Source organism: Podarcis filfolensis (genome assembly GCF_964270895.1).
Source record: "Podarcis filfolensis genome assembly, chromosome: 6".
In the NCBI taxonomy this organism is placed as follows: Eukaryota; Metazoa; Chordata; class Lepidosauria; order Squamata; family Lacertidae; genus Podarcis; species Podarcis filfolensis.
This window is the reverse complement of record NC_139609.1, coordinates 23977229-24004778: the sequence shown is the minus strand read 5'-3', so window position 1 is coordinate 24004778 and position 27550 is coordinate 23977229. Positions and strand designations below refer to the sequence as shown.

At 42.1% G+C, this 27550-nt stretch overlaps 1 protein-coding gene across 1 annotated transcript; it reads left to right on the top strand.

The window, feature by feature from the left end:
- Nucleotides 1–4894: 4894 nt before the first annotated feature.
- Nucleotides 4895–26971, top strand: MFSD14A (major facilitator superfamily domain containing 14A). The gene is made up of 12 exons (XM_083620498.1): nt 4895–5262; nt 13601–13696; nt 16071–16133; nt 17212–17339; nt 18281–18395; nt 18819–19037; nt 20811–20924; nt 21703–21774; nt 22240–22352; nt 23818–23915; nt 24166–24329; nt 25433–26971. The coding sequence occupies exons 1-12, from the start codon at nt 5176–5178 to the stop codon at nt 25637–25639; spliced, it is 1476 nt and encodes a 491-aa protein (XP_083476624.1). The 5' UTR covers nt 4895–5175; the 3' UTR covers nt 25640–26971.
- The last annotated feature ends 579 nt before the right edge of the window (nt 26972–27550 follow it).

Here is a 27550-nt window from a genome sequence, read left to right as displayed (position 1 = left end):
TAGCTGCAGCTTGCTGATACATACAGCCAACCTCATTTCTGTCTTTAGAGAGCTTCCCTGCTCTAGCCAGAGACGGTATTTCTTTGGCAGACAGTAAAAAGGTAAAGGGACCCCTGACCGTAAGGTCCAATCGCAGACGACTCTGGTGTTGCGGCGCTCATCTCGCTTTACTGGCTGAGGGAGCCGGCGTACAGCTTCCGGGTCGTAGCCAGCATGACTAAGCCACTTCTGACCAAACCAGAGCAGCGCACGGAAACGCCGTTTACCTATTTATCTACTTGCACTTTGACGGGCTTTTGAACTGCTAGGTTGGCAGGAGCAGGGACCGAGCAACGGGGGCTCACCCCGTCGCGGGTATTCGAACCGCCAACCTTCTGATCGGCAAGTCCTAGGCAATTGCATGACTGTTCAGCTCCACAAGCTCATTTCAAGTTTGGGGGATTGGAAGCAAAACAGGTAGAAAAAAAGGGGAAGTGTGGTCTAAGCTTTTAAAAGAAGTTTTGAGAAATTATTACTTGGGTGCCTGACCAATCTATGGCCCAAACTATGCTACAACAGGAGACACCTTATTAGTCACCTCCTGAAGCATTTGTTTTATTCTCTTCACTTCCTCACCAGTAGGTAAGAGCGTGGGCTGAGGTTTAATCTTGTTCAGCTTCCAAAAGACAGAACACCAGTCCTGCTTCCCCTCAGGCCTTTCAGTTTATAATATGCATACGCAGCCACCTCGAAGCTGCAGACAGGTAAGCAGCCTCTTTGCTCTGTCAAAACCTGTTGCGGCAGGTGCCTGTTATGAACCTTTCCCCTTCCCTAGGTGTAATACAATCTCAAAAATACAATCTCAGCTGCAGAGCATTGTGAAAGTGTTGTAGGCAACTCGCCAAGGGTTTCAGTTGGTAAGGTGAAAATGAGTTTTATATTTGGGTCCAGAACCTGATGGGATAAAGATGAAAAGAAGGGAGATAATTTGGTAGACATCCTGTTTTAGAACCACAAGCTATCGGAATAATGGATGCCCTTTTCAGACTATTTAAAGAAATATTTTATGATGAATTTGAACTGGAGGGCCAAAAGAAGTAAATGAAAGAAACCCTTGTGAGCTGTGAGGTCTCACTTCCAAAACATGCTTTCTGCTAATCTCAGTGTGTGTTTTCTGTTCTTGGATTGCCTTCTTCCAAATGCATAGGCTAGACTACCCTGAGGTTAAGAACATAAGAATAAATTTCTGGATCAGGCCAGAGCCCCATCTAGACCAGCATCCTATTCTCACAGCGACCAGCTGGACACCTATGCAGAGCACCCAAGCAGGACTTTGTTTTGTCTGTCCTGAGCCTTCCAATGAAGCAGAACATTGGATGCCCATGGGTTCTTCTGCTGTGAAAGAGGGAGAATTTTTTTGTCTTTATCTTTCTTCATCCCACACATGCTTTTATGTGCTTCTGTTATGTCATCTCTTGCTCACCTTTTCTCTAAACTAAAAAGCCCCAAATGCTGCGACCGTTCTTCATAAGGGATTTGTTCCAGTCCTTTGATCATTTTGGCTGCCCTTATCTGAAACTTTTCTCACACTACCAAATCCTTTTTGAGGTGAGACATCTAGAACTGGGCACAGTATTCCTAATGTCGCCACGGCATAGATTTGTATAACAGCAGAACGGCCATGGCAGTTTTTATTTTATATTCCTTTCCTAATGATCCCTAGAATTTGCCTTTTTCATGGCCTCCACACACCAGGTTGACATCTTCACTGACCTATCCACTATGACCTCAAGGTCTTCCTAGTTAGTTCTGGTTGGGCTGTTCTTTCTTTCTTTCTTTCTTTCTTTCTTTCTTTCTTTCTTTAAAATAAATAAATAAAACAAACCGATACAAAACTAACCACAACAATTCCAAGGATCATGTCAAGAGAGGGGGGAAACGTACATGAATGATACGTCCTCATTACATGTGTTTGGAAAGAATATATTTATAAATGCCAAACATATAGGATCAATTACAACAGCAGACTTACAAAGTTGAAAATAACCTTCTTTAAACCTCGGAGACAGTCAATATGATACCTAAATAAATAAAAATCTGAAAGTTCAGTAAATATCTCAAAATAAATATAGAATAGAAGGTGGTCCAGGTTCTTCTGCTGAGGAATTAATGAAAGAAATTAATGGAGACCAGTTATCATAAAATTTATCTCTGGTAATATTGCCCCTGATTTCTCCACAATGTTGTGTTCGTCTGTCTACAAGCACAACCTTCCAAACCCTATCATAGCAGTTTTGCATAGCTGAGTCTTACTCTTTACACACACTAAAAGCAAATATTTAAGACTGTAAGAAGAAAGTGTCCTTCCAATTTAAATTTGGGCCAGGGAGTGGGAAGAAATCTGCCAAAGTTTGCAGAAGCTCTTTGGGCAACAGTGGCCTGCATGAAAGGTGGTGATGGATAAGCTCCACTTGGCTTGCTGCAGAAGTCACTTAAAAAAGAAAAAAGCTTTTCTAATAAATGTTTTTAAAATAACAACCCAATTCTGAGTCGTTAAAAAACCAACATCTTGACTATCCTTGGCAAAGCAGGGAAATAAATGGAAGTGAGAAGGGCTTGCTTCCAGTATGAGAATCGCTGTGCATGTTGGTGAACGCTGTTTCCTGCTGGAGAGCATGAGATCTGTAGTTTCCCCTGCCTCCCAATCAGAGTAGGGAAGCAGAGAAAACTTCAAATCTCAGGTTCCTCATCAGGAACCTGATGTTTCATCACATAGGAGCTCATTTCCATTCAAGAGTGAGGCTTACCCTTTTCCTGTCTTGATGAGAAGCAAGCCCTTCTCATCCACAGTTCCTTCCTTCCAATCCTTTTCAAGGGTATTTTGTTTGGTTGGAGGAGGGTATGGTGATGTGGACAGGATTGCAGTGGAAATGGAGACAAACCCTAGAACGAACTCTAAATTCTGAGGCATCATAACTGAGGCTTTCCAAACTGGTGGATTTTTGTATTTCAGACTCCTCCAATTCCCTATTTGCCCTCATTTGGCAAATGGCAAAGGGCATCTCATGAGTTGCAGGCTAGTAGCAAGTAAAGTCCTGTGTAGAACTGCATCCATCCGTCTCTGTTCTCTGAAGTTTAGCCAGTGAGTTAAGCTTCATAAAGGACAATTTTCTACGAGTCACAAAGTGTGACGTCTGTGTCAAATTCATTCTGCTGCTCTGTGTATCAGTTAAAGATTTATACTGCCAGTGCCTCTCATTTAAATGGCTCTGAGAGCAGTAGGGTTGCACAGGGCCTATGTGAGTTAGTGTATGTATTGACCAGGAGGGTCAATAAACCCAGTGTGCAAGAACTGGCTTAATGTGTCCCACTGTGAGAGAGGGGGGGAATAATAATGGAAGAATGAAATACATTAATGTACACTTTGTAGTTCCCTTTTTATTGCACAATGTAAATATAACCCAATGTGCTATATTTACCACACAAAGTGTAAATATACAGTATCTTTAAAAAATAAAAAAAATGTTGTTACATTCATAGCAGAACAGGACATCTACAGCTGAACCAAATGGGTGTGATTTGTATACTGCCGGATGCTCCCTCAATCTTCTAGTGGTGTGAGATTCCAGGAGCTTAAACAGGGTTCGTATTTTGTTTTGGAATGAAACACAGTGAAGTGGTGTCTTTACAACCTGAGCCTTAACGGAGGGGTTCACAGCATTGACATCCCAAAAGGGTCTTGTTTCTCCCAGCCTTGGATTCAAACACCAACTGAGCATTGTACCTCGTTGGCATGCCAGCTTGCTACTTTACGTCTACTTTCTGGCTCACTTGCCACAAACTCAATTCTAAACTCTGGCTTTTTTCTGATTTGAAAGAGAGGCTCCACCCATTTTGTATCTAGCACAGAGCCCCCTTTCCTTTGCTCTCTTAATGGCCCATTCCCCAGGCTATTACCTGAACACAATAATCTAGCCTGTCTTGGTTAGCTTTTAACACTTGCTGAGTCCAGGGATTAGGTGTCTGGCACTCAGTTTAACACCCCAAGCTTGATTCCAACTCTTACTGGATCCAGGAATAGAGGGGTCTGGCACCCGCAAACGCATAACAATACTTTTGGTTGTACCTAATTAAAGATTTAATTCAGTACTTTAGGCTGTACCCAATTAAGCCATACTTGGAACAGAGCCACTGAAATAACAGAATCATAGAATTAAGTCCAAATGAATGGATTAAAATCCATTGGTTTTAAATGGATCTACTTACAGGGCACTCTACCAACATCGATATGAGCTGCGATTTCAGATTATTGTTGTTTTATCTCATTTAAAGGCCTGCACATACCACCCACTTACAAAAAAAGGCAGTTTATTATTATTTTAGGGCATTTGTACTCCTGCTTTTCATCCAAAACATACAATCCATTCGAAGTAGGCAGGCTTACAAGGGGGGGGGGCACAGGCAGGGGAGAGTCAGGGCGGGAAAGCAAAATCAGGAACCAATTCTTCAAACTGGAACTCTGAATTATTATTTATTATTATTATTATTATTTGAATTTATATACCGCCCTATACCCAGAAGTCTGGCGGTTCACAGAAAAAGATCACAGTATATAAAATAAAAATAAAAGCAATAATAATAATAAAATAAGACCGCAGCTTCATTTTAACTTATGAAATCTTGGTACATTCATGCCTACAGAGCTAGAAAAGGGAAGAGTGACGCGCCGCCCTCACGAGGCTCCTTCCTGCCACGCCCTGCTCTGCCAGTCACGTAGCCCCGCCCACCCCAGCGACGTGAACCTCTCGAAGGTTGGGCGGGGCTGGCGCGAAAATTAGCGTCGACGAAAGCGATTGGCTCCCTTCCTCCGCCTTGTGTTAGAGGGGGGTGGAGTTAGGGGCGAGGCCCCCGGGGCTCACGTGCAGGGCCCCCTGACCAATCGGGTGATCGCGTGATGTGAGTCTCTGTTGCCGGCGCCGCAGTTGTTGTTCCCCTTCCGCCCCGCCCTCCCCTCCTCCCTCCCCTCCTCCCCTCTCCAAGATGGCGGCGCCGGCGGGTGCCTGAGAGGGAGGTTGTCGCCGCGCGGAGGAAGCGAGGTCCCGGCCGCTGCCGGGAGAGGAAGACGCGACGCCTCCGCCCCGAGCCCCTCTCGCTGCCCAGCCCGCCCTTCCCTCGGCCCTCCAGGACGATGGTAAAATGACCCAGGCGGGGAAGAAGAAGAAAAGGGCCGCCAACCGCAGCATCCTGCTGGCCAAGAAGATCATCATTAAGGACGGCGGCACGGTGAGGGGGGGCGGCTCCGAGGGGCCCTGAGGGGAGCGGAGTCCTGAGGGGAGCGGAGCCCTGAGGGGGGCTTCGCGAGACCCCCGCGGGACCAGGCCGGCCTCCCGCCCGCGTGCTTCGGGCCCAGGTGCCGCCGCCTGCCCGCCCAACGAGTTTGGTGGGTCGCCTTGAACTGAAGGCGGAATGGGTCAACTGCCCCGGTTTGACCGAGGGGGGCCTTTTTTTTCTTTTTGGTTCTGCGTGGGAAAATGTTAAGGGTGGCTTTTGAAAGGAGCTTGGTTGACTACACTTTCCCTAGAGAGCGAGTTTGCCTTCCGCCGTCCTTTGGTCCCGAGTGGGTTTGGGGTTCCCGTTACACAAAATCAGCTTGTCACACAATAGGCTCCCTAAAAGATGTGTCCCTCTTCAGGGACAAAATTTGTAACCAGGCCTCGTGAGGAAGGTGAATTTCAGGTGGGGAGAATGGGGGAGGGGAGCACAGCTTCCTCTCTCTTTCCTCTGCTGTCCTATATATCATTAGAGGGGCTTCTGGTTCAGAAATCTTCATAGATATACTATATGGTGTATATATATACACACTATACTGGAAAGTGTGGAAGGAAAAGGGCACGTCCTTCTTTTGATTCACAAACATATGTTTTCTCTGAGATCTCCTGGCTGGTGCAGAAATCATTGGCTTTATTCTGGGCGGACCTGTTGTGCTTCCATAGTGATGGACACTCTTGAGCTGCTCAAATTCACTATTTGAAGGAAAGATCCACCCGGAGATTGCAAATTCTATTTAGCATAGTCAGGTGTTTTTGTTAAAGGAAACTGCTGTGGTTTCACCTGTGCATCACCTCCAGCCGGTGTAGGATGCCTGCTCTGTACTATGCTATATTAAATATATGGCTGTTTCAGCAATGTGTGCTGATGAAGTAATCTTGATTTGAATGTTTCACGGTATACAGGCATGTCCCTGTTTTCATCCCTGAAACTTTTTGGGGGGGAGGGGAACGCAAAATGAATGTCTGTACAGCTTTCTCTGTCACAAGATGTAGAGCACTTTTCAAAGGCATTTGTAATTTTGCAAGGGTGCTGAGGTTTCTGTGTAATAGATCATTTTCTTGGCAACTAGTATTTCTAGTTCAGTCTTGCCAGTCCCCCAGATGGTATGCTGGCACATCCACTTTTACCCTTGGATTGGCAGTTTGAACAAAAGCTTTGGCCTAGGGGGCTTCAATTGCTGAACTTAGTTTTAATTTCTATGCTTTGCCATTTACAGCATGTCACACACCCACACCTTCACACACCCTGTTTATGAGCTACTTATGTACATCTCTTGCTAATGGATAGCTTCATGCTTTAAATGTATTTTCTGCGTGGAGATCATCTTGTCATAGACACATGAACACACACTGTGTTTCCTTCTCTAGAGCCATCAAGTAAGGTAAAGGTAAAGGTACCCCTGCCCGTATGGGCCAGTCGTGTCCAACTCTGGGGTTGCGCGCCCATCTCGCTTAAGAGGCCAGGAGCCAGCGCTGTCCGAAGACACTTCCGGTTCACGTGGTCAGCGTGACGAAGCTGCTCTGGCGAGCCAGTGCAGCACACAGAAACGCCGTTTACCTTCCCGCTAGTAAGCGGTCCCTATTTATCTACTTGCACCCAGGGGTGCTTTCGAACTGCTAGGTTGGCAGGCGCTGGGACCGAGCAACAGGAGCGCACCCCGCCGTGGGGATTCGAACCGCCGACCATGCGATCGGCAGGTCCTAGGTGCTGAGGTTTTACCCACAGCGCCACCCGTGTCATCAAGTAACAGATGCACAATTATCTTCTTGTACTCTACTGGTCAAGCTTGTGATTGCAATTTTTACATTTTTAACACTATGGTTGGAATCCAGCTTTGCCTGTTCTTGTTATGTATTTAAGGCAGGGGTGGTTAACCTGTGATCCCCTAAATGTTGTTAGACTTCTAAACTCATCAACCTTAGCCTGCATGACAGGTAACGGGGGATGGGAGGAGTTGAAGTCCAGCAGCAACTGGCTGGAAAGATTAGCCACCTATAGTTTATGGACTTGAGCAAAGAGAGAGTGAATTTATGGCAGAGAACTGATAATAGCCTATTGATGTTTGATTTGAGTTTGGCTTGACTTTCCTGCTCGGTTATGAATTCGGAGTTGTTTTACATTTAACACATTCTGTGGTCGCACCAATGTTTTCCATAATTCACACACAAAATGTGAACAGTACATATGTAAAATGTGTAGAACCATGAATAGATATGCTTCAAAGAGTTGTGGCCAATTAGGAACACACACATCAGGGAACCCGAGTCTTTGGGGACAGGCCTCCTGTTTACATTCTTCATGTCACCGCTCTTGGTGTGAGCAGCTATTCTGGATTCTGCTGTTGGATTGGTTGGTTTGTTTTTGCAGACGTGCTCTTCACAGTTCTGCACATGAGAAAGTCATGCATGTTTCTTCATATGCAGGAAAATGTTTTGTGCAAATTGGCAATGAAGAGCTTTGACTCAGAGTTCTGAATGCCATAATCCTGTTAGTCAAACACATGTGTTATCAATTTACACAGTTATTTATGATGGTTCAAATGAATGACACTTTTCACTGAAGGAACAAAGCTTAGAAGATACATTTTCTTAAATGAATTCTGAGTTTCCTGTTTTTAAAAGGGGAATAATAGTACAGAATTGTTGAAGATAAAGCATTTCAATATTTTTTGCAATTCCATATCACATTTTTACTTGCAGTTAACTGTAACTGTAGGTAGAGCACCTGTTGCAGCCTCACTTGCTTGTAAAATTCACTGTCCTTTTTAAAAAACCTTGCTTGTCAATGCTCTGTCCATTTCTCTACTTAGGAAGGCACACAGTCTGTATATCTTGATTATTCTTGTTCAGGTAACTTGTTCCAATGTAGTTTAGCTTTTTTTAATTGAGTGGGATCTGCTGTATCAGTAGAAAAGGGACACAGGTGGAGACACTGTATTCATGTTACGATAGAAACCATTAAAGCACAAAGTTGCTCCCTTGAATGTTTAACACCACCTACATAATTATTGTTAAAATTGCTAAGTAGTCAGCACAGGTGGTGTGTTGCCTTGTGCTGCACTGTATAGAGCAGTTTTGAGAGAGTGGCCTTTGCCAACCTGGTGCCCCTCCCCCAGATGTTTTAGACTACCCCTGGCTACAGGAGTTGTATGTCCCAAACCTGTGGAGGGAACCAGGTTAGTGAAGACTGTGAATAGAGGGTTGACTTCTTATCCAACAGTTGTTCACTTTCTGGGGACTCCCTCTGTGAACTTCCTGTGCTTTCAAGGAGAGACTGCTTCATATTTTTGAGGTTGGTTGTGTTGAAACTAAGTTGAGAAAGGATGTATACTTATTAGTAGCCTTGAGTTCTGATTTAATAGGTGATGTCTCATTTCCTGACTTTGATTCGGTGGATGTCTCCTTACAACTTACAGTGAAACTTATCTTCCTCCAGCTCCTGCTCAATTCCTACCCTTTGTCAAATTACTGTTGCAAATGCTCACACTAGAAAACAAATATTTTAGGTTTCATAGTTGTCACTTTCACCCTCCTTATTGCAGGTCAGATTTCTAAGTTCAACATAAATGTATGTGAAACTTCAAAACATAGGGTGCCTTATAAATTACTCCAGAAATCTGTACTTGAAATGTTTGTTGTCCTGGGGATTACCCCTCTTGATCCTTGAAGGTGCTTCAGTAATAGGTTGGTACTTGTGTGGCCTTTTTATTGCTAAGAAAGGAGTTGGCAATTGTGACCTAATGCTCTTCTCCAGCAGGAGAGTAGGTACGCTGTTGCAGACAAGTCACCTTTTTCATCCTTAAAGGGATGACTGAGACACCTGCAGCACTTCCTATTATAAGACATGAGGCAGGGTTGTCACGGCTTCCCAAGGCACATGCCCTAGCTTGGCGATAGATTCAGACCTCTGAATCACTACTTAAAGAATCTCAGGTAGTAGAGACAGGAAAATCCTCTGCCTTAGACTTTGGTAAGCTACTGATAGTGGTGGTTCACATGAATCACCAAATCATTTTGGGGCATTAGGTGGAAGAGATTATCTGAACTTTCAGGCTCACATTCTGCTGCAAAGCCAGGCAGTCAGTAAATCACACACTTCAAAACTGGAGATAACTGTGTATTAGCAAAGCACTATTTTCACAGACTGGGCGGTTTCAGCACAGCATCTTACTTCATGAAATCAGTTGCTGAGACTAAAAGTTCCTTCCTCCCCACAGCCACCTATGTCTTCTCCTCTTCAGTGCTTCTTGCAAGCAATTGGAGACTGTCCCTGTGTGCAGCTTGTCTTTCCTTCTCTTTCATGCCTCATCTGGTTCTGGAAGTTTGGGTGAAGAGAGGACCTTGAGGAGGAGGAGACACCCGTGATTCTTCACCAGCCTGTCTCATCTCTGCCTCCTGGCCACCCTTCTGCCTCTGATTCTGGACTTTTCTCTGCCACAGACTCACCCCGCTCACTAAACCCCATTTCCAGTTTCTGACACCACCTCCCTCTGACCACTCATGTCATCCCTCCACCATTCCCCATGCTTTGAGCCTTTTTCCCTTGGTGGCTCCCCAGCTGGTTCATCCTACCACTCCTTTGCATCCAACCAGTCCATGACACATGGTCCCTTCCATCATGCACCACAATTCCCTACTTCTATTCTTGGATTAATCTCAAAGGAAAGAGGTAATGGCCACACAGAAGAGTAGGAAGAAGCGTACAAGACCGAGGCTTGTGCACGTAATGTCAAACCTTGGTTTAGCATTGCTCTTGAACTATTGCCCAGTAGCCGAGAATGATGATGGTTACAGCCGTACCTTTGTTGTCGAACACCTTGGTACTTGGACGTTTTGGCTCCAGAACACCGCAAACCTGGAAGTGAGTGTTCCGGTTTGCAAACATTTTTTGGAAGCTGAACGTCCGATGTGGCTCCAGCAGCCAGTCGGAAGCTGTGCCTTGGTTTTCAAATTGAATGGACTCCCAGAACGGATTAAGTTTGACAACCAACGTACCACTGTATGTATAGTCTAAGACATCTGGAGGACACCTGTTTGGAGAAAGCTGAACTAGACAGACTGACGTTTTGACTCATGGCTTAACAGGCATAGGCTATACACTCTACAAACCACAACTACTGGGTTAATATTGCATCTGAACCAGGTATGGTGGTTTGTTTTGCTCCAAAAAAACCATGGCTGATAAGCAAAGAACAAACTTTTGCTTATCCTTGTGGTTTGGAGTAAAACCAAAACATGGTTTGGATGGAACATGAAGGCAGGGCTCGTGGTTTGATTCTCTCCAGTGCAAGTAGGGAGATGGGCAAAGTGAGCATGATCAGTGCACACATGGCAAATCATGGTTTAAAACACATATCACTCTAAGGCAACTTCATGTATTCATATGTAGGAAGAACAGTATTGCTTCATTACAGTTCATTTTCCTCTTGGATAAGGAGTGTTGTGCTCTTTCCAGCCCAGAGTAAGATTGTTGTGGAGAATGAGGAGGTGCTGTTACTACTTTACACCCTCAAGGGAAGCATGTAATTGCCCTTCTGTGCTGATTGTACATAATGGTATAGTAGTTACGATGTGTTTGGTGCTCTGTGGTCTTCAGCTGCATATTTAACGCCTGGGTGCCTTCATGAAAAGTTGCAGAATTGCTTGTAAACATAGCTGACTTTTCTATCTACATATAAAAGCAGTGTGGTCAGTCAGATTCTCTTATAAATGGATGTTTCTGTGTGGATGTTTTCAAGCATCACTAAGAACTGTAAAATATGTAAAATATGTCTGGAGGAAAATGTACATAAGTGACAAAGTTCTGACTTGTTTTCCTGTTCCATAATGTGAATTAACACTACTCAAGAAAATGTCAATGCAAAAAAGTTAAAATAAGTAAAGAAAGCAATACTGCTCCCCAAAAAGGAAGTAACATTAATTCAGTGCCATTCATCTTTGTTGTACTTCCCTGTTTGTAATATTCAGTCGATTCCAACTCTGTTCATACCACCATTTTAAGGAAGCATGCTATACAGCTCCTGGGTGTGACAGGATGTGGTTAAGCATTTGATTGTATTTGAAAGTGCTCTAGAATTTTAGAAATGTGAAGTTGTGTGATGCTACTGCAGCTTGAGTACTGTTGTTTTTTAAAAGTTTCTACACTCCATGTTTTAATCCTTTGCAGCAGATTCATAACTTTTTTCCAAGTCTGTTATGAGTAATTACAAGGAATTGAGGCACCACTCCTGTTTATACCTTCCCTTTCCCCTCCGTCTGCCACTGTTCCATCATGTCCTTTCGGGAAAAGGATGAAATCCTGAGGGTAGCTGCAGATGAAATCCTCCCCTCTGTTGGCTTGGCTGGGAAAGCGTATCAGCATAAGTTGGCTGCTGCTGGTCTGAGTGCTATAGATGTGTCACAATGCCATAAAAGATGCAGTGTACAGATGCAGGAGCCTTAACAATTTTATGTAAGGAAATGCCACAACACCTTGGCTGCTGCCACTCTCAGCGTGTGTGTGTGTGTATATACACTTGGGCGTCAAATTTTTTTGGGTGGCTTTGGTGTCTGAACAAAAACATTTCCTCTGAACATGCCCCTATTTTGGGGGAGTGGGAGATAGCCAGTGTGAAGGAATACAACTTGATCTATTTGAAGTGGGGGTTTTTAATGCCAGAGTGGTTGATTTCTGGTTTAAGTGGTGGTTCTGAACAAGAGGCTCAAAAATTCAGCCTAATAAACTCCAAGTACAAAATGAAACCCAAAGTTAAAGGGAGGAGAGACAAGAAAAGAAGAAAAATGGGGAATCAGAAACTGAAGCAAGCAGCTACTCCCCTTCTAATTGGCTGAAAGATTGGGAGGGGAAGGGAATCTTTTGCATATAAGTAAAGCTGCTAAATAGGAAATTATTGTTTGTGTGTGTGTGTGTGTGTGTGTGTGAGAGAGAGAGAGAGAGAGAGAGAGAGAGAGATGAAACAATATGAAAATTAGAGATCATGTTTGGAGCTCAGTAAAAAATGGGGAAATGATTAACTTTCCTCCATTCTCTCTCACATTGCAGCTGGCAAGGGGTAGCAGAGGCATGCAGACTTTTTCTGCCTCCCAGCCAGGTGATCATCTATCTTAGCCTGATGAACAAGACTGTCAAACCCTCCAGTTAAATTACTTCCGCCTCCCCCAGCTTTCTGTAGTCACAGAAAGAATGCAAGCGTAGATGCATCAGTGCCAGGAGCTCCTCTGGAGAAATGTTGAAGCATTCTGGCAGTTACAACTCTTGGCAGGGTATTGTTTTTCCATGCATGAGTTTTGATGCAAACTTCAGCTCAGTTTGGGGCCAAAACAAAAAAAAAAGTAGTGCTACACTGAAATATTCCTTTTTGGTTTTGTGTGTACTGTAGTACAAAGGTGTAAACTGTGCTGTGGAGACTTGTACTCATTCTTGGCTTAATTCTATTTGAGGAGTAATTGAATTCCTGTGGCAGTTAAGGTTTTTAGCATCGACCTTTCCATGCCCTCAAAGATGTATTGCACTTGTAATCCCAATTAAATGTGGTCTCATGCAGAGTTATTGGGAGAGATATAGTAAGTAAGAGAACCAAAATGAGCCCACTGCATGATTGTCTCTGGGTGTAGTGCCCAACAATAAGCCGCTGGCTTAACAGTAGTATGTTCTATATTGAAGAGTTTTCGCTACAGTAAGGCATTTAACCTTAACATCCATTTTAGCAAAGGGCTGTGGCAGTTTTCCAATACATTTATGCAATTAATGGCCACACTTAAAAACTTGGATACTCTCATTTTGATTTGTTCAAGCAATACTATGTCTGCATGTTACTTTGTCATTGATACATTTTTATGGATAGTGGGTTTTGCATGAAGGTATGCAAATTCTTTGCAAAAGAAAGAAGTAGCACACTTTTAAGTTGAGAGGATTAATTGGGGAAACACCGATCTAGTAATGTAAGGATAGGTAACTGGAACATGCACCATTGTCATGAATGTCACTTGACCTGAGAGAATAGAGGACCAGTATTCAAACCTATAGTGGAATCATACAAGAGTCAAAATAGATTTTTTTAATGGAAATGAAAATGCTTACTGAAAAATTGTATGAATAGTTTGATGCATTCAGACTGTGGTTTTTCCATTACATGCGCATGGAAAGTTGAGTCTTGGGCTCATGCACTTTCTCCACTCACACATGGGGGTTTCCTAAAGTGGCTTCCTGTTAGCCAGCAAGCCATCGGTTTTCCATTTTATATGTGACTGGTTGTGCTATATGCAGTAACACTTATATTTCTTTCTTTCAGCCTCAAGGAATAGGCTCACCTAGTGTCTATCATGCTGTGATAGTAATATTTTTGGAATTCTTTGCATGGGGGCTTCTGACAGCACCTACCTTAGTGGTAAGTGATTTTTTTTTTTTTAATTGCTGTATTTTAACAAGGGATTAGACCTGACTCCCACTCCTCTCTCTGCTTCCTCCCTTCCTTGGTGCTAAAAGCTGGTTAGTAAACTGACATTAAATCACTGTTCCCTGTTTTGGAATAGCTGAGGTTTGATTGAATCAGCAAGCAAATATTTAGGAGGAGGAGTGAGATGGGTTACTCATTCTTACTGCTCAACTACAGTTTAGGATGTTGGGGATTGTGCACCTGTATCATGCATAAAACAGTGCATGGTTATTTGGAAATACACAACAGAGTAAACAGTCATTGCCGTCAGATAAATGTGTTCAGTCTTGGCATGACTGGCAGGTTATGTGTATGGCTGTACGAGGGAGCCAGTCCCCTTAAGATGACTTAATGCATGCTAAAAGCAAATTCTGAATATATTCTTAAGTGTTCTATTGTGGTTTATTGCCATTTCTGTATCTTGCAAAATGCTGTTATTGATGGTAATATGTAACTGAAATGGGGCGGTTTGTGTTCAAGAGACATAGTGTGACCGGGGTATTTGTCCTCAAGTAAACGTTCTGTTCTCAGTTAAATATTCATGTAATCCAAGTAAACTGGCTTGTCTTGCATTTGAAAGGTAAAAATAAACACTCTTTGAACATACAATTTTAGCTTTGTAATAAGAAGGAAGTAATTGCACTATTTCACTGCTAACTTTCTGAAGTATGGAAAGCCTAAAACAATCCAGCAGAGGCCGTGTTTCTGTAAATTCAATTCCAAAACACACACCCATTTAGAATTTCCTAGGGCAGCTCTGCTCTGATTTCTTTCACTTTCCCCTTTATTGATGCAGTGTGAATCTGTCTTGGCCAGAAACATGCTGGCAACCTCTGGCTTGCATGTGGATAGGTGGCTTTGAATTTTGTAATATCTTCAGGGAAAGGTCTTCCTAAAGGTTCCTTTGCCAGTTCTAACTCTGCAGCATGCACAGTATCCATGCCCTCTGTCTCTTCAGACTTCTTTTTTCCTAGCTCACCCCTCAGTAAGAGTCAAACTTTCCTTCTTAGTGCCTCGTGATATAAATGTGAGCACAATTCCAAATTCTCTGTGCAGAAAAAGCAAACAACTGCAAATAGTGCAGTGTATGCAAATATGATAATGGAGGTAGTAAACAAATTGCTGACCATCAATGTTCCTGTGTTTGCATGGTCATTGTAGCTTATTGTGTGCTGTTATGTAATGACAGAAAAAAACGGCACTTGGTACCAGAATAATTTATGCTAGCTCTCTAAAACCTTTGACTGGTTACTTGCACTTTTTTTTTTAATTGTGTAAAAATGGAAAGAGAAATTGGTGTTAAACATGATAAAGGAAACTATCAGATATAATGTTTCAAATACTCCTAAAACTGCTCTTCTATGTGTACTAAACTCAGAAGTAGTACTTATAGAAGTGTAGTTAGCTTGCCAGTCTGTTGACTTCTGGCAAGTTTATGCATTGTCCAACCCTGAAAAGGAAAAAATATTTCAATCTTTCAGAGAATGGACAGAATATATGGGAATTTTTCCTAATCACCAAATTAATGCATGAAACACCAGCAAGCAGGCAGATTTAAAGAGAGATAAGCCTTTTTTAAAAATTAATATTGTAATAACAAAATTAGTTACAATTTAATACTACATAATTCTTTTCCATTGTATGATTCCATATCATGATGTTCATGTTTCTTCAGAGTAATCATATTTTATTCTTTTGATGCATTGGATATTTATTTTCTTTAATATAATTAGAACCTTAAGAAAGTCATAACCACATTTTATATTAGTTTGATACACTATTTGCATTTTTTTAAAAGTAAAATATAAGTGTGTCTGCATTATCTCAATTTGCATATGCAGAAACCTAGAAACTGTCTCTTTAAAAAAAGAGGCATAGTATCTCAAAAGTCAGGGCAAAAAGAAGCTACTGATGGTAGTGTTGCCACACTGCCAAGTAGCACCATGTCCCACTGGGATTTCTGACGAATGTGGGCATGGATACATCAGCAGTTGCAATGGTCTTTATGGTAGAAACAGTTCCCATGTTGAGTGATACAGTTGTATCGCATCAGAACGCTGCAGGTATTGCAGGCCCTTAGGTGTAGAACGTCATTCTTCTCCCTCTTCCTTTTTTCTTAGAAAAATCACGTAACAAATGGTGATAAGCTTTTTACAGTATTGGCAGCAGTGAGCATTTTCTGCTATGAAGGGAAGCGATTCTGTCTCAGTAAACTGTGGTGGTGGTAATGGAGGCTAAGGACTTTGAAACTTTCTTGTGCTTAAATAGAGTATTCAGACTCTTAGGTGTCCTTCATTAATATGTCACATGTGTAATTGTTTCACAGGTTTTGCATGAAACCTTTCCCAAACATACGTTTTTAATGAATGGCCTAATCCAAGGAGTAAAGGTAAGACCAGCCTAGTTTTTAAATGTTTTCTATTGAGGTGTATGATTCATTCATAAATCAGATGCCTGCAAATTAGACCTGAATGGTTCAATTATTCCACCTTTTTCTATTCAAGTTCAGGATTATACCTAACGTTGTGAATTTAGGGTGAGATCAAACACGATAAGCCAAAAGTTAGACTGCATTTAATTCTTGTTCACCCTACGTATTTCATATCATTCCTTTAAGAATCCTCTCAAAACTCTAGGAAGATCATAGCCTTCAGTTCAAGATATGGTGTTACTAAATTCCTGTAGTGACAGGGATTCCTAATGTTCTAGTTCAATCTTGAAGTGAAGACGTGTTATTAACCCAGGCCTTTTAAACAACTTGTGTGTGTGTGTGTAATATAGGCTTCTCAGTTTTATGATTCCTGTTTTCTTTATCAAAAAGAACAAGTTTATAATGCATTTTTAATCATTTTTGTGAGCCACTCAGATAACATATATTTTTGAGCGAGTATTTATTTGGAACACGCTGAGGGCCAAACAGTTTTTTCCTGCCTGGTTATCTGCAGGTGATTTGTTCTCACCTAGTGAGCCACGGTATATAAGCCTGCTTTATATCACACAAAAAGGCTTTTGCAATGCCGACCCCCAAAACTGGAAGGAGTACTGTCGGGCTACCTATGTTTTTGGTGGGCTAAGAGACATCCATATGAGCCCTATCCTGCACTTTGTGTTATAGGCATCCTATTAACTGAATCTGCTTGCTGTAGAGTAGTGAGTCATTTCAAGGAAAGGGCAGATTCTCTCCCTTTTTTTTAAAGTAGGTTTTAGGTGAATGTATTTCTTTTTAAAAGGCTTTAGATCAGTGTTTCCTAAACTTGGGTTTTTTTCAGACTACAACTCCCATCATCCCTAGCTAGAAAGACCAGTGGTCAGGGGTGATGGGAATTGTAGTCCGAAAACAGCTAGAGACCCAAATTTGGGAAGCACTGCTTTAAATGAATGTATCAGGATGTGAAACCTTTCAGCTCTTCTTTTTGCCTCCAGTGTGTGCATTGTTCTTCACTTAAACATTTGTTTTTACTTCCCAGGGCTTACTGTCTTTCCTGAGCGCCCCTCTGATAGGTGCTCTGTCTGACGTTTGGGGCCGAAAATCCTTCCTGCTGCTAACAGTATTTTTTACCTGTGCACCAATTCCACTAATGAAGATCAGTCCATGGTTAGTGTCCCCTTTTAAAATTTGCCTGTATACGTCTGTCATGTTAGTCTTGTGCTTGGTTTTCATTATAAGAACAGCACGGCTGGCAAATCCACATCGTGATTGACTCCCGCCCAGAAACCCATGTCCCCACTGTGGAAGGACGTGTGGATCCAGAATTGGCCTCCACAGTCGTTTACGGACTCATTTTTAAACCGTGTTTATGGAAGACAATCTTACTCGGCTATGAGTGATCGCCAAAGAAGAAGACGACGACAAAATGTCAAAACTTGAACTGTGTTTTGTGCAAAGCTAGATGGTGCTTGTTAGCAGAGTGCCAGCTCACTTAGCAATGAATGCATTGTGAATGACATAGACAAGCTGTCCTTGGCTGCTCTCCTTGTTTTGCTCTCAGGCAGTGCTGGAGATTGCCTTTTGGTATGCCTTAGGCTTTCCTGCAGTCCCTAGGCTTTATTGAAGCAGAGATTTGGTTCATGGGACTCTGCAATTTCTTGTTCCTCAGGATTTTAGACAAGAATGAGTCCTATACAGTTTTTGGTGCAGAGCGTCTCTCTGGAATGACCAGTTATATGTCATTTTTTGCTTCTCCTTTTCTGCTGAAACATTCACTTTTTATGACTCAAGGACATTCACTCTGACAAAGTATGCCAAATGCACCTATTCAGTGTGCTTAACATAACCCATGTTTTTCTTTCTGTGTGCATTGTATGGGCTTAGCTAAAAAGCAGTTTATAAATACTTTGAATAAACAAAACAAATATGAAAGCTTTTTAAATCTAATATATTGTGGAAAGGTTTGTCAAAAAAATGCTGTTTTAATATTTATTTAAAAATTTGGCTGTATTTCTCCAGCCCAGGCTAGGATTTTTCTTGTTAATTGTAACTACCTTTAAGAAACTATCCCTTTAAGAAACTATTACTGTGGTTTTTTGTGTTCCTAGGTGGTACTTTGCTGTTATATCTGTCTCTGGAGTCTTTGCAGTGACCTTTTCAGTGGTGTTTGCTTATGTAGCAGATATAACCCAAGAACATGAAAGGAGCATGGCGTATGGCTTGGTATGTGTGTAGTTTATCTGAATGTTTTAAACACAACAGTCGTTAGTAATTAGAATTCTTTTAATGTGAGTTGTAAGACGTTACAGGAAGTACATGCACCTAATTGGGTTCCTCTTGATTAGCATCATACGGTCCTGGCTTCCTGTTCCTATTTATCAGAAGAATCTTTACATCTTTTGTATTGTGAAAGAACAATCTATTGCTACTCCTACTCATAACTTTAATTCATTCTTCTGTTACCTAACATTCAGCAGTTGCTATAGGAAAATCATGATCATTAAGTCTATAAATTATCAAAACTTATGGTGATGTTTTGTGTTAAATGCTTTCTATTTCTCTGTCAACTTTCTTGAATCCTTCTTGGCATTAGAAAGAGAGGATGTGGTTACTCACTGAAAATATTATCCCTGTTATCATTCATAGGTTTCGGCAACTTTTGCTGCAAGTTTAGTTACCAGTCCTGCCATTGGTGCCTACCTGGGTCGTGTGTACGGAGACAGCCTGGTTGTGGTCCTGGCTACAGCTATTGCATTGCTGGATATTTGCTTTATCCTTGTTGCTGTACCTGAATCATTGCCAGAAAAGATGAGGCCTGCGTCGTGGGGAGCACCCATTTCTTGGGAACAAGCTGACCCATTTGCGGTAATAATGTATTTAAACGTTTGGAACAGAGGGTGCTGTGGTGTGCTTTGAAACTCTGGAGTTTTTATTAATGTGTAACAGTAAATGTTTTGTTGAGCATGTCTGTACTGGAATTTCACCCCATTGCTTTTTGCAATTGGTTGCTTAGCTAATGTTTTAGGAGGCTGTGGGGTGGCCCAATTTCAAAACACACGAACACACTTGGTCTGCGGCTAAATGCCTGGCTGGTCTATATTTCCATATAATTTTGCTTACTTAATCTCTCTTTCCAGAGTCACGCTTGTAGGTCTAGGCAGGATTTTTCTTTAGCCAGTTAGCTGTCCCCAACTGCCTTAAGAAACTACAGTCGTACCTTGGAAGTCAAAATGGAATCTGTTCTGGAAATCTGTTTGACTTCCAAAACGTTCAGAAATCTAAGCACGGCTTCTGATTGGTTGCAGGAAGCTTCTGCATCCAATTGGAAGCCGCAGAAGCCCTTCCGGGTTTGCGGCATTCAGGAGCCAAAACGTTTGACTTACAAGGCATTCGGGATCCAAGGTTCGACTGTACAGTCAAACCTCTTCTTACGTTTGCCTCCGTTCGCATCCATTTCGCCCAACGTCCTCAGCAAACCCGGAAGTAACCAGCAGGTTTGCCGCCATTCGCGCATGTGCAGGAACGGCAATCGCCATTCGCACATGCGCAGAAGCAGACAATTGCCACCTGTGCACCACGGCACCTCTCCTAGCAACCTGTTTTGACTTCAGGATGGGCCTCTGGAACAGATTGTGGTCATGAGTAGAGGTTCCACTGTATATGGAAGTTCCCATCCAAGTGGAACAGGCTCACTAACTACTGTAAAAATGTTTGGGGCAGTGTCAGGAGACAAAAGAACTTGGGCTCCAACATGAGCACATTCTTGAACTCCGGGAGAGGAATGAACGGCTATGGGGTGGGTACCGTGTGTCCCAGCTGAAGTGGCTACACCAGGACTGAATTCTGTCCATTTATTAAATGGGCAGGGACAGAAATTCAGCTATACAAGAAAAGCTCAGTCCTCGCTGGCCTCCTTGCTTTTTATGAAGGTCCAGAATGGAGACATGAAAGTAATAAACCGATTTCTGAAAATCCCTTTATTTGCTTCAGACCATATATGTCCATGTGATTGGGGAGGATTTAGTTTTGACGGGGATATAGCCCTTCAAAACCTTATTGTGTCCTGGAGAAATTCTAGAGAGAGGGAAAATATGGCTTATTGCCCGCCCAGGATAAGGCATTAGGTGTTCATCCGTCAGTTTTTCTCCGTCTCTGTTTATTTCAAACTCTCTTCAACATTCTGTGGCTCCTGAATGGCAGTGGACTTTCAGGTCTTTGTTGGGCTGTTTCAGGTTTTTTTCCCCTTTTAAAATTTACTCATCTTTTATCCTGCATTCCTGTGGAGATCTCTTCATGTATGCAGAAACCCCTCCATATGTGTGGCCCTGTTCACTGTCCTCCCATGAGGCAAGGAACATTTATTTATTTTATTGCACTTGGAATCCCATCATCTTTTTCTCCCAAGGAGCTCAAAGTGGCATGCATGGTTCTCCCCAGTCTCCTTTAAACCCCACAACAACCCTGTGAGGTAGGTGAGGCTGAGAGGCAGTGACTGGCTCAAAGTCACCCAGTGGCCTTCATGGCCAAGTGGGGATTTGAACTCTCCTTTCCCAGGTCCCAGTCCAACACACTAACCACTGCATCACATGGACTCTATAAATGATACTTGACCATTTCCCTGTCCCTCTCTTGTTCTAGTCATTGAAGAAAGTTGGTCAGGATTCCATTGTGCTGCTAATCTGCATAACAGTCTTTCTCTCATACCTCCCTGAGGCAGGACAGTATTCCAGCTTTTTCTTGTACCTCAGACAGGTAAGCATTTGCCTAATTATTTTGATTGTGGAATATTAATTGACAGAAATGATTGACAGGGTGATCAAGCCGGAATGATTTGTTGATAGATTCATTTGCTAGAACTTGTCAGCTTTGCCTGAAGGGTGCAAATCACTTTTTATTCTGTGCTGTGTGGAATCATTTGCGTTGCTTAAAAGCACGTTCACTTTCTGCTGAGGAACTGACTGAAACTCAGGCCTCTGTACCATTGTAAAGGTAAAGGCACCCCTGATCATTAAGTCCAGTCGTGGACGACTGGGGTTGCGGCACTCATCTCGCTTTACAGGCCGAGGGAGCTGGTGTTTGTCCACAGACAGTTTTTCCAGGTCATGTGGCCAGCATGACTAAGCCGCTTCTGGCAAACCAGAGCAGCACACGAAAACACCGTGTACCTTCCTGCCAGAGCGGTACCTATTTATCTACTTGCACTTTGACCTGCTTTTGAACTGCTAGGTTGGCAGGAGCTGGGACCGAACAACGGGAGCTCACCCCGTCACGGGGATTCGAACTGCCAACCTTCTGATTGGCAAGCCCTAGGCTCTGTGGTTTAGACCACAGCGCCACCCACATCCCCTGTACCATTGTAGGGACATTTTAAAAAATTGTCCTGCCTTTAAATTGAGTTGGCTAGCTATATTCAATATTTTAGTAAATGAAAGATTTTAGTTAGAGAGGTAACATGTGAACTGAGCACAGTTCGACACGCTCATCTATGCTTAACGTAAAAATGATCCAATTTTTTTTATTTATCCTTTAGATAATGAGATTTTCACCAGAAAGTGTTGCAGCATTTATAGCAGTCCTTGGGATTCTCTCCATTGTTGCCCAGGTAACTATAACTGACAATCTTGGTTTGCTGTAGAGGTTCTGTTAGCAGAGTATCTTCAAGAACAGAGGTGGTTGGGCTGTCACTGGTGATTAGCTAAGTAAGGCACTAAAGTTTATGGCACCAATGTTTAAAAAATAATCTGTGGAGCCACAGCAAAAATAAGATGAAAATGAAGGGCTTCCCAGTATAAATGGTACATAAAGTTCAACTTCTACATTCCAGTGCAACTTTACTAAATGTGTATGATGAAAGCAAACAATAGTTGTTACTTTGATTCTCCACTTGCGCCCCCCCCCCCAATCATGTCCCCAGTCTCCAGCTTTGTAGAAATCAGATGCCTGGGTCACTGAGAACTAACCCAGGATTTTCTGTAGCTAATGCTTTTTTAAATCTCTGAGGTGTCCTGGGTGTTTCCAATAACCATATACTGCATTAACTAAAATATTGACATTTTTCTCCCCTCAGACAATAGTTTTGAGTTTACTTATGAGGTCAATTGGAAACAAAAACACCATCCTGTTGGGCCTGGGATTTCAAATACTGCAACTTGCGTGGTATGGCTTTGGCTCAGAACCTTGGTAAGTAACGTTTTCAATCTGTTGCTTTTTTGTTTGTTTATTGGCAGAATCCTGTTCTTTATTTAGAAGACTCCTTAAAATATATGCTATGTGACTCATAAATCTCTCTCTTTCTGCTTTCATTCACAGTATTAGAAAGTGTATGTTCTAAAGATGTGCAATGATGATTGTCATAATGCCTCTGTTCTGAGCTACACATTTAGGGTGATATACAATGGTTAAAGGGACGAGGGTGGCGCTGTGGGTTAAACCACAGAGATTAGGACTTGCCAATCAGAAGGTTGGCGGTTCTAATCCCCGCAACGGGGTGAGCTCCCGTTGCAAGGTCCCAGCTCCTGCCAACCTAGCAGTTCGAAAGCACATCAAAGTGCAAGTAGATAAATAGGTACCGGCAGGAAGGTAAATGGCGTTTCCGTGCATTGCTCTGGTTCGCCAGAAGCGGCTTGGTCATGCTGGCCACATGACACGGAAAAACTCTGCGGACAAACACCAGCTCCCTCGACCTGTAAAGCGAGATGAGCGCCGCAACCCCAGAGTTAGTCACGACTGGACCTAATGGTCAGGGGTCCCTTTACAATGGTTAAACCTTTACAATGGTTAAATCTGAGTACACCCATCCAAATGCATGGGTAGTACCTGATTAAATCATATTGTAATGCTAGAACCCGCGGCCATGCACTAAAGCTGAAGGTTGGACAATTCAATACAGACAAAAGAAGGTATAGAACCATAGAATTGTAGAGTTGGAAGGGATCCCAAGGATCGTCCAACCGCCTGCAATGCCGGAATCTCAACACACAGTTGCCCATCCGGTTTGAAACCATGCAAGACCCTGCTTAGTTGGCAAATGTACTAGCAGTTTCACACCGCAGTTAAACAGCCACAGTACTGTAGTGATGACCGTCAACTTGCACAGCTTTAGTAGGGGTTTAGACAAATTCATGGAGGATAAGGCTATCACTGACTACTAGGCATGGGTATATATATTTCAGGATCAGAGGCAGTATTCCTCCGAATTCCATTGCTCATATCTTGCTTGTGGGCTTCTCATAGGCATCTGATTGTGGGAAGAGGAGGTGGACTAGATGGAACTTTGATCTGATCCAGGAAGGCTGTTCTTTGAAAGCAGTGGGTTGTCATGGCTTAAGCCTTTTGATTTGAAGTGGTCTACTGAGAGTATGAATTTCTGGGGTATTGCCTTTAATGACTGCAGACAAGTGTAACAAGCTCTTGTTTTCTGATGTCTTCCATGTAGATCTTACATACATTATTCAAGATATTTTGTTGCTCCTTTTTGCAATATTAGCACTGATGAGACCTTAATAATAATAATAATAATAATAGTAAGGCACGTTCTTGTCATACAAATGGTTGGTTTCCCTGCAGCATTATGTGATTTCGAGCTGAAATTCTCAGAGGTGATTCTGAATTATACCTTGACAAATTTATCCATTCTTTTTTCCAGGATGATGTGGGCAGCAGGGGCTGTTGCTGCCATGTCTAGCATCACTTTTCCAGCCGTCAGTGCACTTGTTTCGCGAACTGCTGATGCTGATCAACAGGGTAGGTACTTGCTAAGACAAGACACGTGAAGTGGAAAATTCTCGGAACCAATAAATGGCTTAATTTTTTTAGAAGTACATTGAGTACTAGTAAAAAGTGATCAAAATGTCTTTAGCAATCTCGGGATTGTGGGGAGACAGTTTCCAGACAGTTTGTTCCAGATAAGGCAGGCAAATATTTGTTAAGCGCACAGTATGGCCCCAGTATAGAAAACTGTTAGCCTGTAGCTGATTCTTTTGTTGTTTTCCAGGTGTCGTACAAGGAATGATAACAGGAATTAGAGGCCTCTGCAATGGCTTGGGACCAGCACTTTATGGTTTTATATTCTACATTTTCCATGTAGAATTGAATGAAATTCCAGTGACTCAGAATGATCTGGGAGATAATGTAGCCACACAGCACCATTCGCAGCAGGTATTGTATTCAGCGTTTCTGTATATTTTAACAGAGGGGGGCAAACATTTCACTGCTTGCATACAAGTACCTCTTAGGTGTATATGTGGTGGTAGACTTTGCTTAATGTGTGACTTGTCCTTAAGGGTCATTTCAGAAACAGAATCCGTGAAGGTTGCTCTAAAAAGTATCTTCTCTGGTACATGATAGCAGAGGCTGCGAATACCAAGCTTACGGCATGGGTAGCCTGTGTTGGTACCATACAGGTGTCATCATCCCTGTCCATCATTCATGCTGATTGGACTGATGGGAGTTGAGAGTCCACAACATTTAGAATATACTGTACCTTGTACCTGGCTTAGAATATCTGATCCTCAAAATGGCTTAATATATCAATTTATCACCGCATGGAAATACTGAAGGTTATTTGTTTCACCATTCTCGAGTTAAAAAAATAATACTTCACATCTGTCCAATGCTGGAAAATCGTTTTATTTTGTTAACTGTGTCGTACCTTACCTGCTGAAGTTTTGGCTGTTGGAAAGGGGGGTGAGGCTGCAAGTGCAGTCCTTTTGCAGTACCTGGAGAAAACCCATATGCAGCTTAAGACCGATTTCTGATTGATAAATGCACACTTCATTTGGGAGTGGCATTCAAGGATAAATCCAGAATTTTGCCAACAAAGATTTTGTATTACTTTTACCAGCAAACTACTGTGTGAACATTTTATTCTTGCAAGTCCAATGCTTGGTGCAGTATAACAACAACAATAATAATGCATAGAGTAGCCATCATCTCTACTTTGAATGACATATATGGGATTACCTGTTGTGTTTGGCATTCTCAAATATCTGGAGCAGTTCTGTAGTTTGGTTTTAAATATGTCACACAGCCGGGGTGAGATGATAGGTTATTGTTTGCGTTTAGTGGCTCAAAGTCCAGTGCCCTCTAATCGTTTAGGTTAGCGGGAGGAAGGGTGGGAAAGAAACTTTGCAACTCTGTTGGCCCAGTGTCCAGTCTTTGCTGCACTAACATCTGGCGTAAGATAATCTAAAGGGGAAATGCAATTCAGACTAAAAGTGGTGGTTTCTTTTGGTAAGCTTCTCTTGTGCTTTTCCTTGCAGAACTCCATCATTCCTGGTCCCCCATTCCTGTTTGGAGCATGCTCCGTATTACTGGCTCTGCTTGTTGCCTTGTTTATTCCCGAACACACCAACTTAAATGGTCGATCGAGCAACTGGAAAAAGCACTGCGGTGGCCACGGTCACCCGCACAGTCCACAGGCCCCTGGAGAGGCCAAGGAACCTTTATTACAAGACACAAATGTATGACAACAAAACTTGAGGACTCCTAGAGCGAGTTTCTTACTCTCTTTTTCCCCCCACCTGCAGTTCTGGATGCACATTCCATTTCCATTGAAAGTGTCGTTTCTTAAGGTGGTCTTAAGAAATTTTATCTCTTTGCATGAAAATTGTAAGAACCACAAACAGGAAGTGGAAAATCCTCCAAAGAAGTTACAACTTAAATTATTTGATTTTTGATTTTTTTTTACCCTCTAGGATTTTTTGCCATAATGTCCTAGTGAAAAAAAACAAAAACTTATTAAATCTTTACATCTTAATTTTGAAACTAAATTATATATATTCAAGGTATCGGCATGTGTTCTTGCATTAGTTTCTGGAAGGTGTTAAGCTTTATTCTCTTCATGTTGGTCTCAATGAGACATACTAGCAGGACTTGGGTACCCATTTATTTTAACTGTAAAATCTTGGGTCAGACGAATTCAAAGCCTTAATGTAGATGCACTTGACCAAGAAAAGTGAACTGGGTTGACCTTGGACTGTCAAATCAGTGTCTGGCAGGCTTTCCTTATTTTTACTAACACAATCATGTGTTGAACACACATCCTGAACAGTACACACTCCTTTAAGTGCATTATTCTGCTAATTCTTTCATTCTTTTAATTAAGTATATATCAGTATGTAGTACTTAAAACTAGTGGGTAGCGTGAGCCTAAAAGATTTTATTACTGGCTCCAGAACTCTACCTTCCTAAATACAATTTGATACCACTATGCTTTGGATGTTTTGCATAAGGACCTCAACACTTGAACACACAAACTCAACTCTAAGCTGATAGCCTTGAAGACGTTGGTGTGGTCTATGCTGGATTGCCACTTCTGTTACTGGTCAGCGACGGTAGCTTTTTAAGTACAGAGCTAAAGCCAAATGGCAGTTGATCTGCCTTCTCTGGCTCTGTTGTTATTTGTGAATGAAGTCTGCAGAGAGAGAGAGAGTGAGTGGCGACTGGTAAGTAGCCATGCCTAGTAATAGAGGCGGCAATCCTTGCGCTATAGTGGCCTTTCAGGACTGTCACAAGTTAACACTTCAGAGCCAAGGATTAGTCCTGCCGTTTCAGGACCACAGTACAGGAGAGAGCTTTATACAATTACTGATGTGAATTTCTCTAAAAATGTATATTTTTGTGTCCGGTTGTATTATTTAAGTGTTCCTTTGTATAAAACGTGTATAAAGTATTGTATAGTTCAAAATGTTTTCATCTTGTACTGTGGTTATTGCTTAGCTTTTTTAATGCACCACGGTTGACTAAAAGCTGGAAAAAATATGTAAATACACTGTTAATAAAGTTGAATATTTTAGTGATTTTTTAAAAAACAAATTACTTGAAACAAGACTATATGCCGTGTGTGTAGATGAGCTTATGCCTTTCTCATGGTAACGCTTCTTCTTCTATGTACTCACAGATATTCTTTACTACTTAAAGGCATCACCAGCCTGTGCTTTGTATGAGACACCAGGAAGAGGTAAACATATTCTATAAGGTGTAGTATCCAGTGGTGACTATGTATTAATAGAAAAGAATCTGCCAGCAGAATGGGGAGGAAAATTTGGCAATCCCCTCTTAAATCTGTTTTAGACGGTTGTCGGAGCACTTGGTGAGGGGAGCGATGGAATACTGTAGAAAGAATTCCCTGCTGACTAAATAAAAGGGTGTTTTTCGAATTTGGCTCTTGTAAAACTTTTATAGGAGCAAAATGTATCTACATAGCACCAACTGGATTTAGCTGTTAAGATTTCTGCCTTTGTTGATGAATTAATCAACAGTTATTTTCCAGAAGGGAATCTTATTAGGTAATGTACAGTTTTTTGGCCTTGTCTTCAGCCAGTAATGTCAGTAACAATTTTCTTTATATACAGTTAGTGGAGGAGTTATATGAGTAA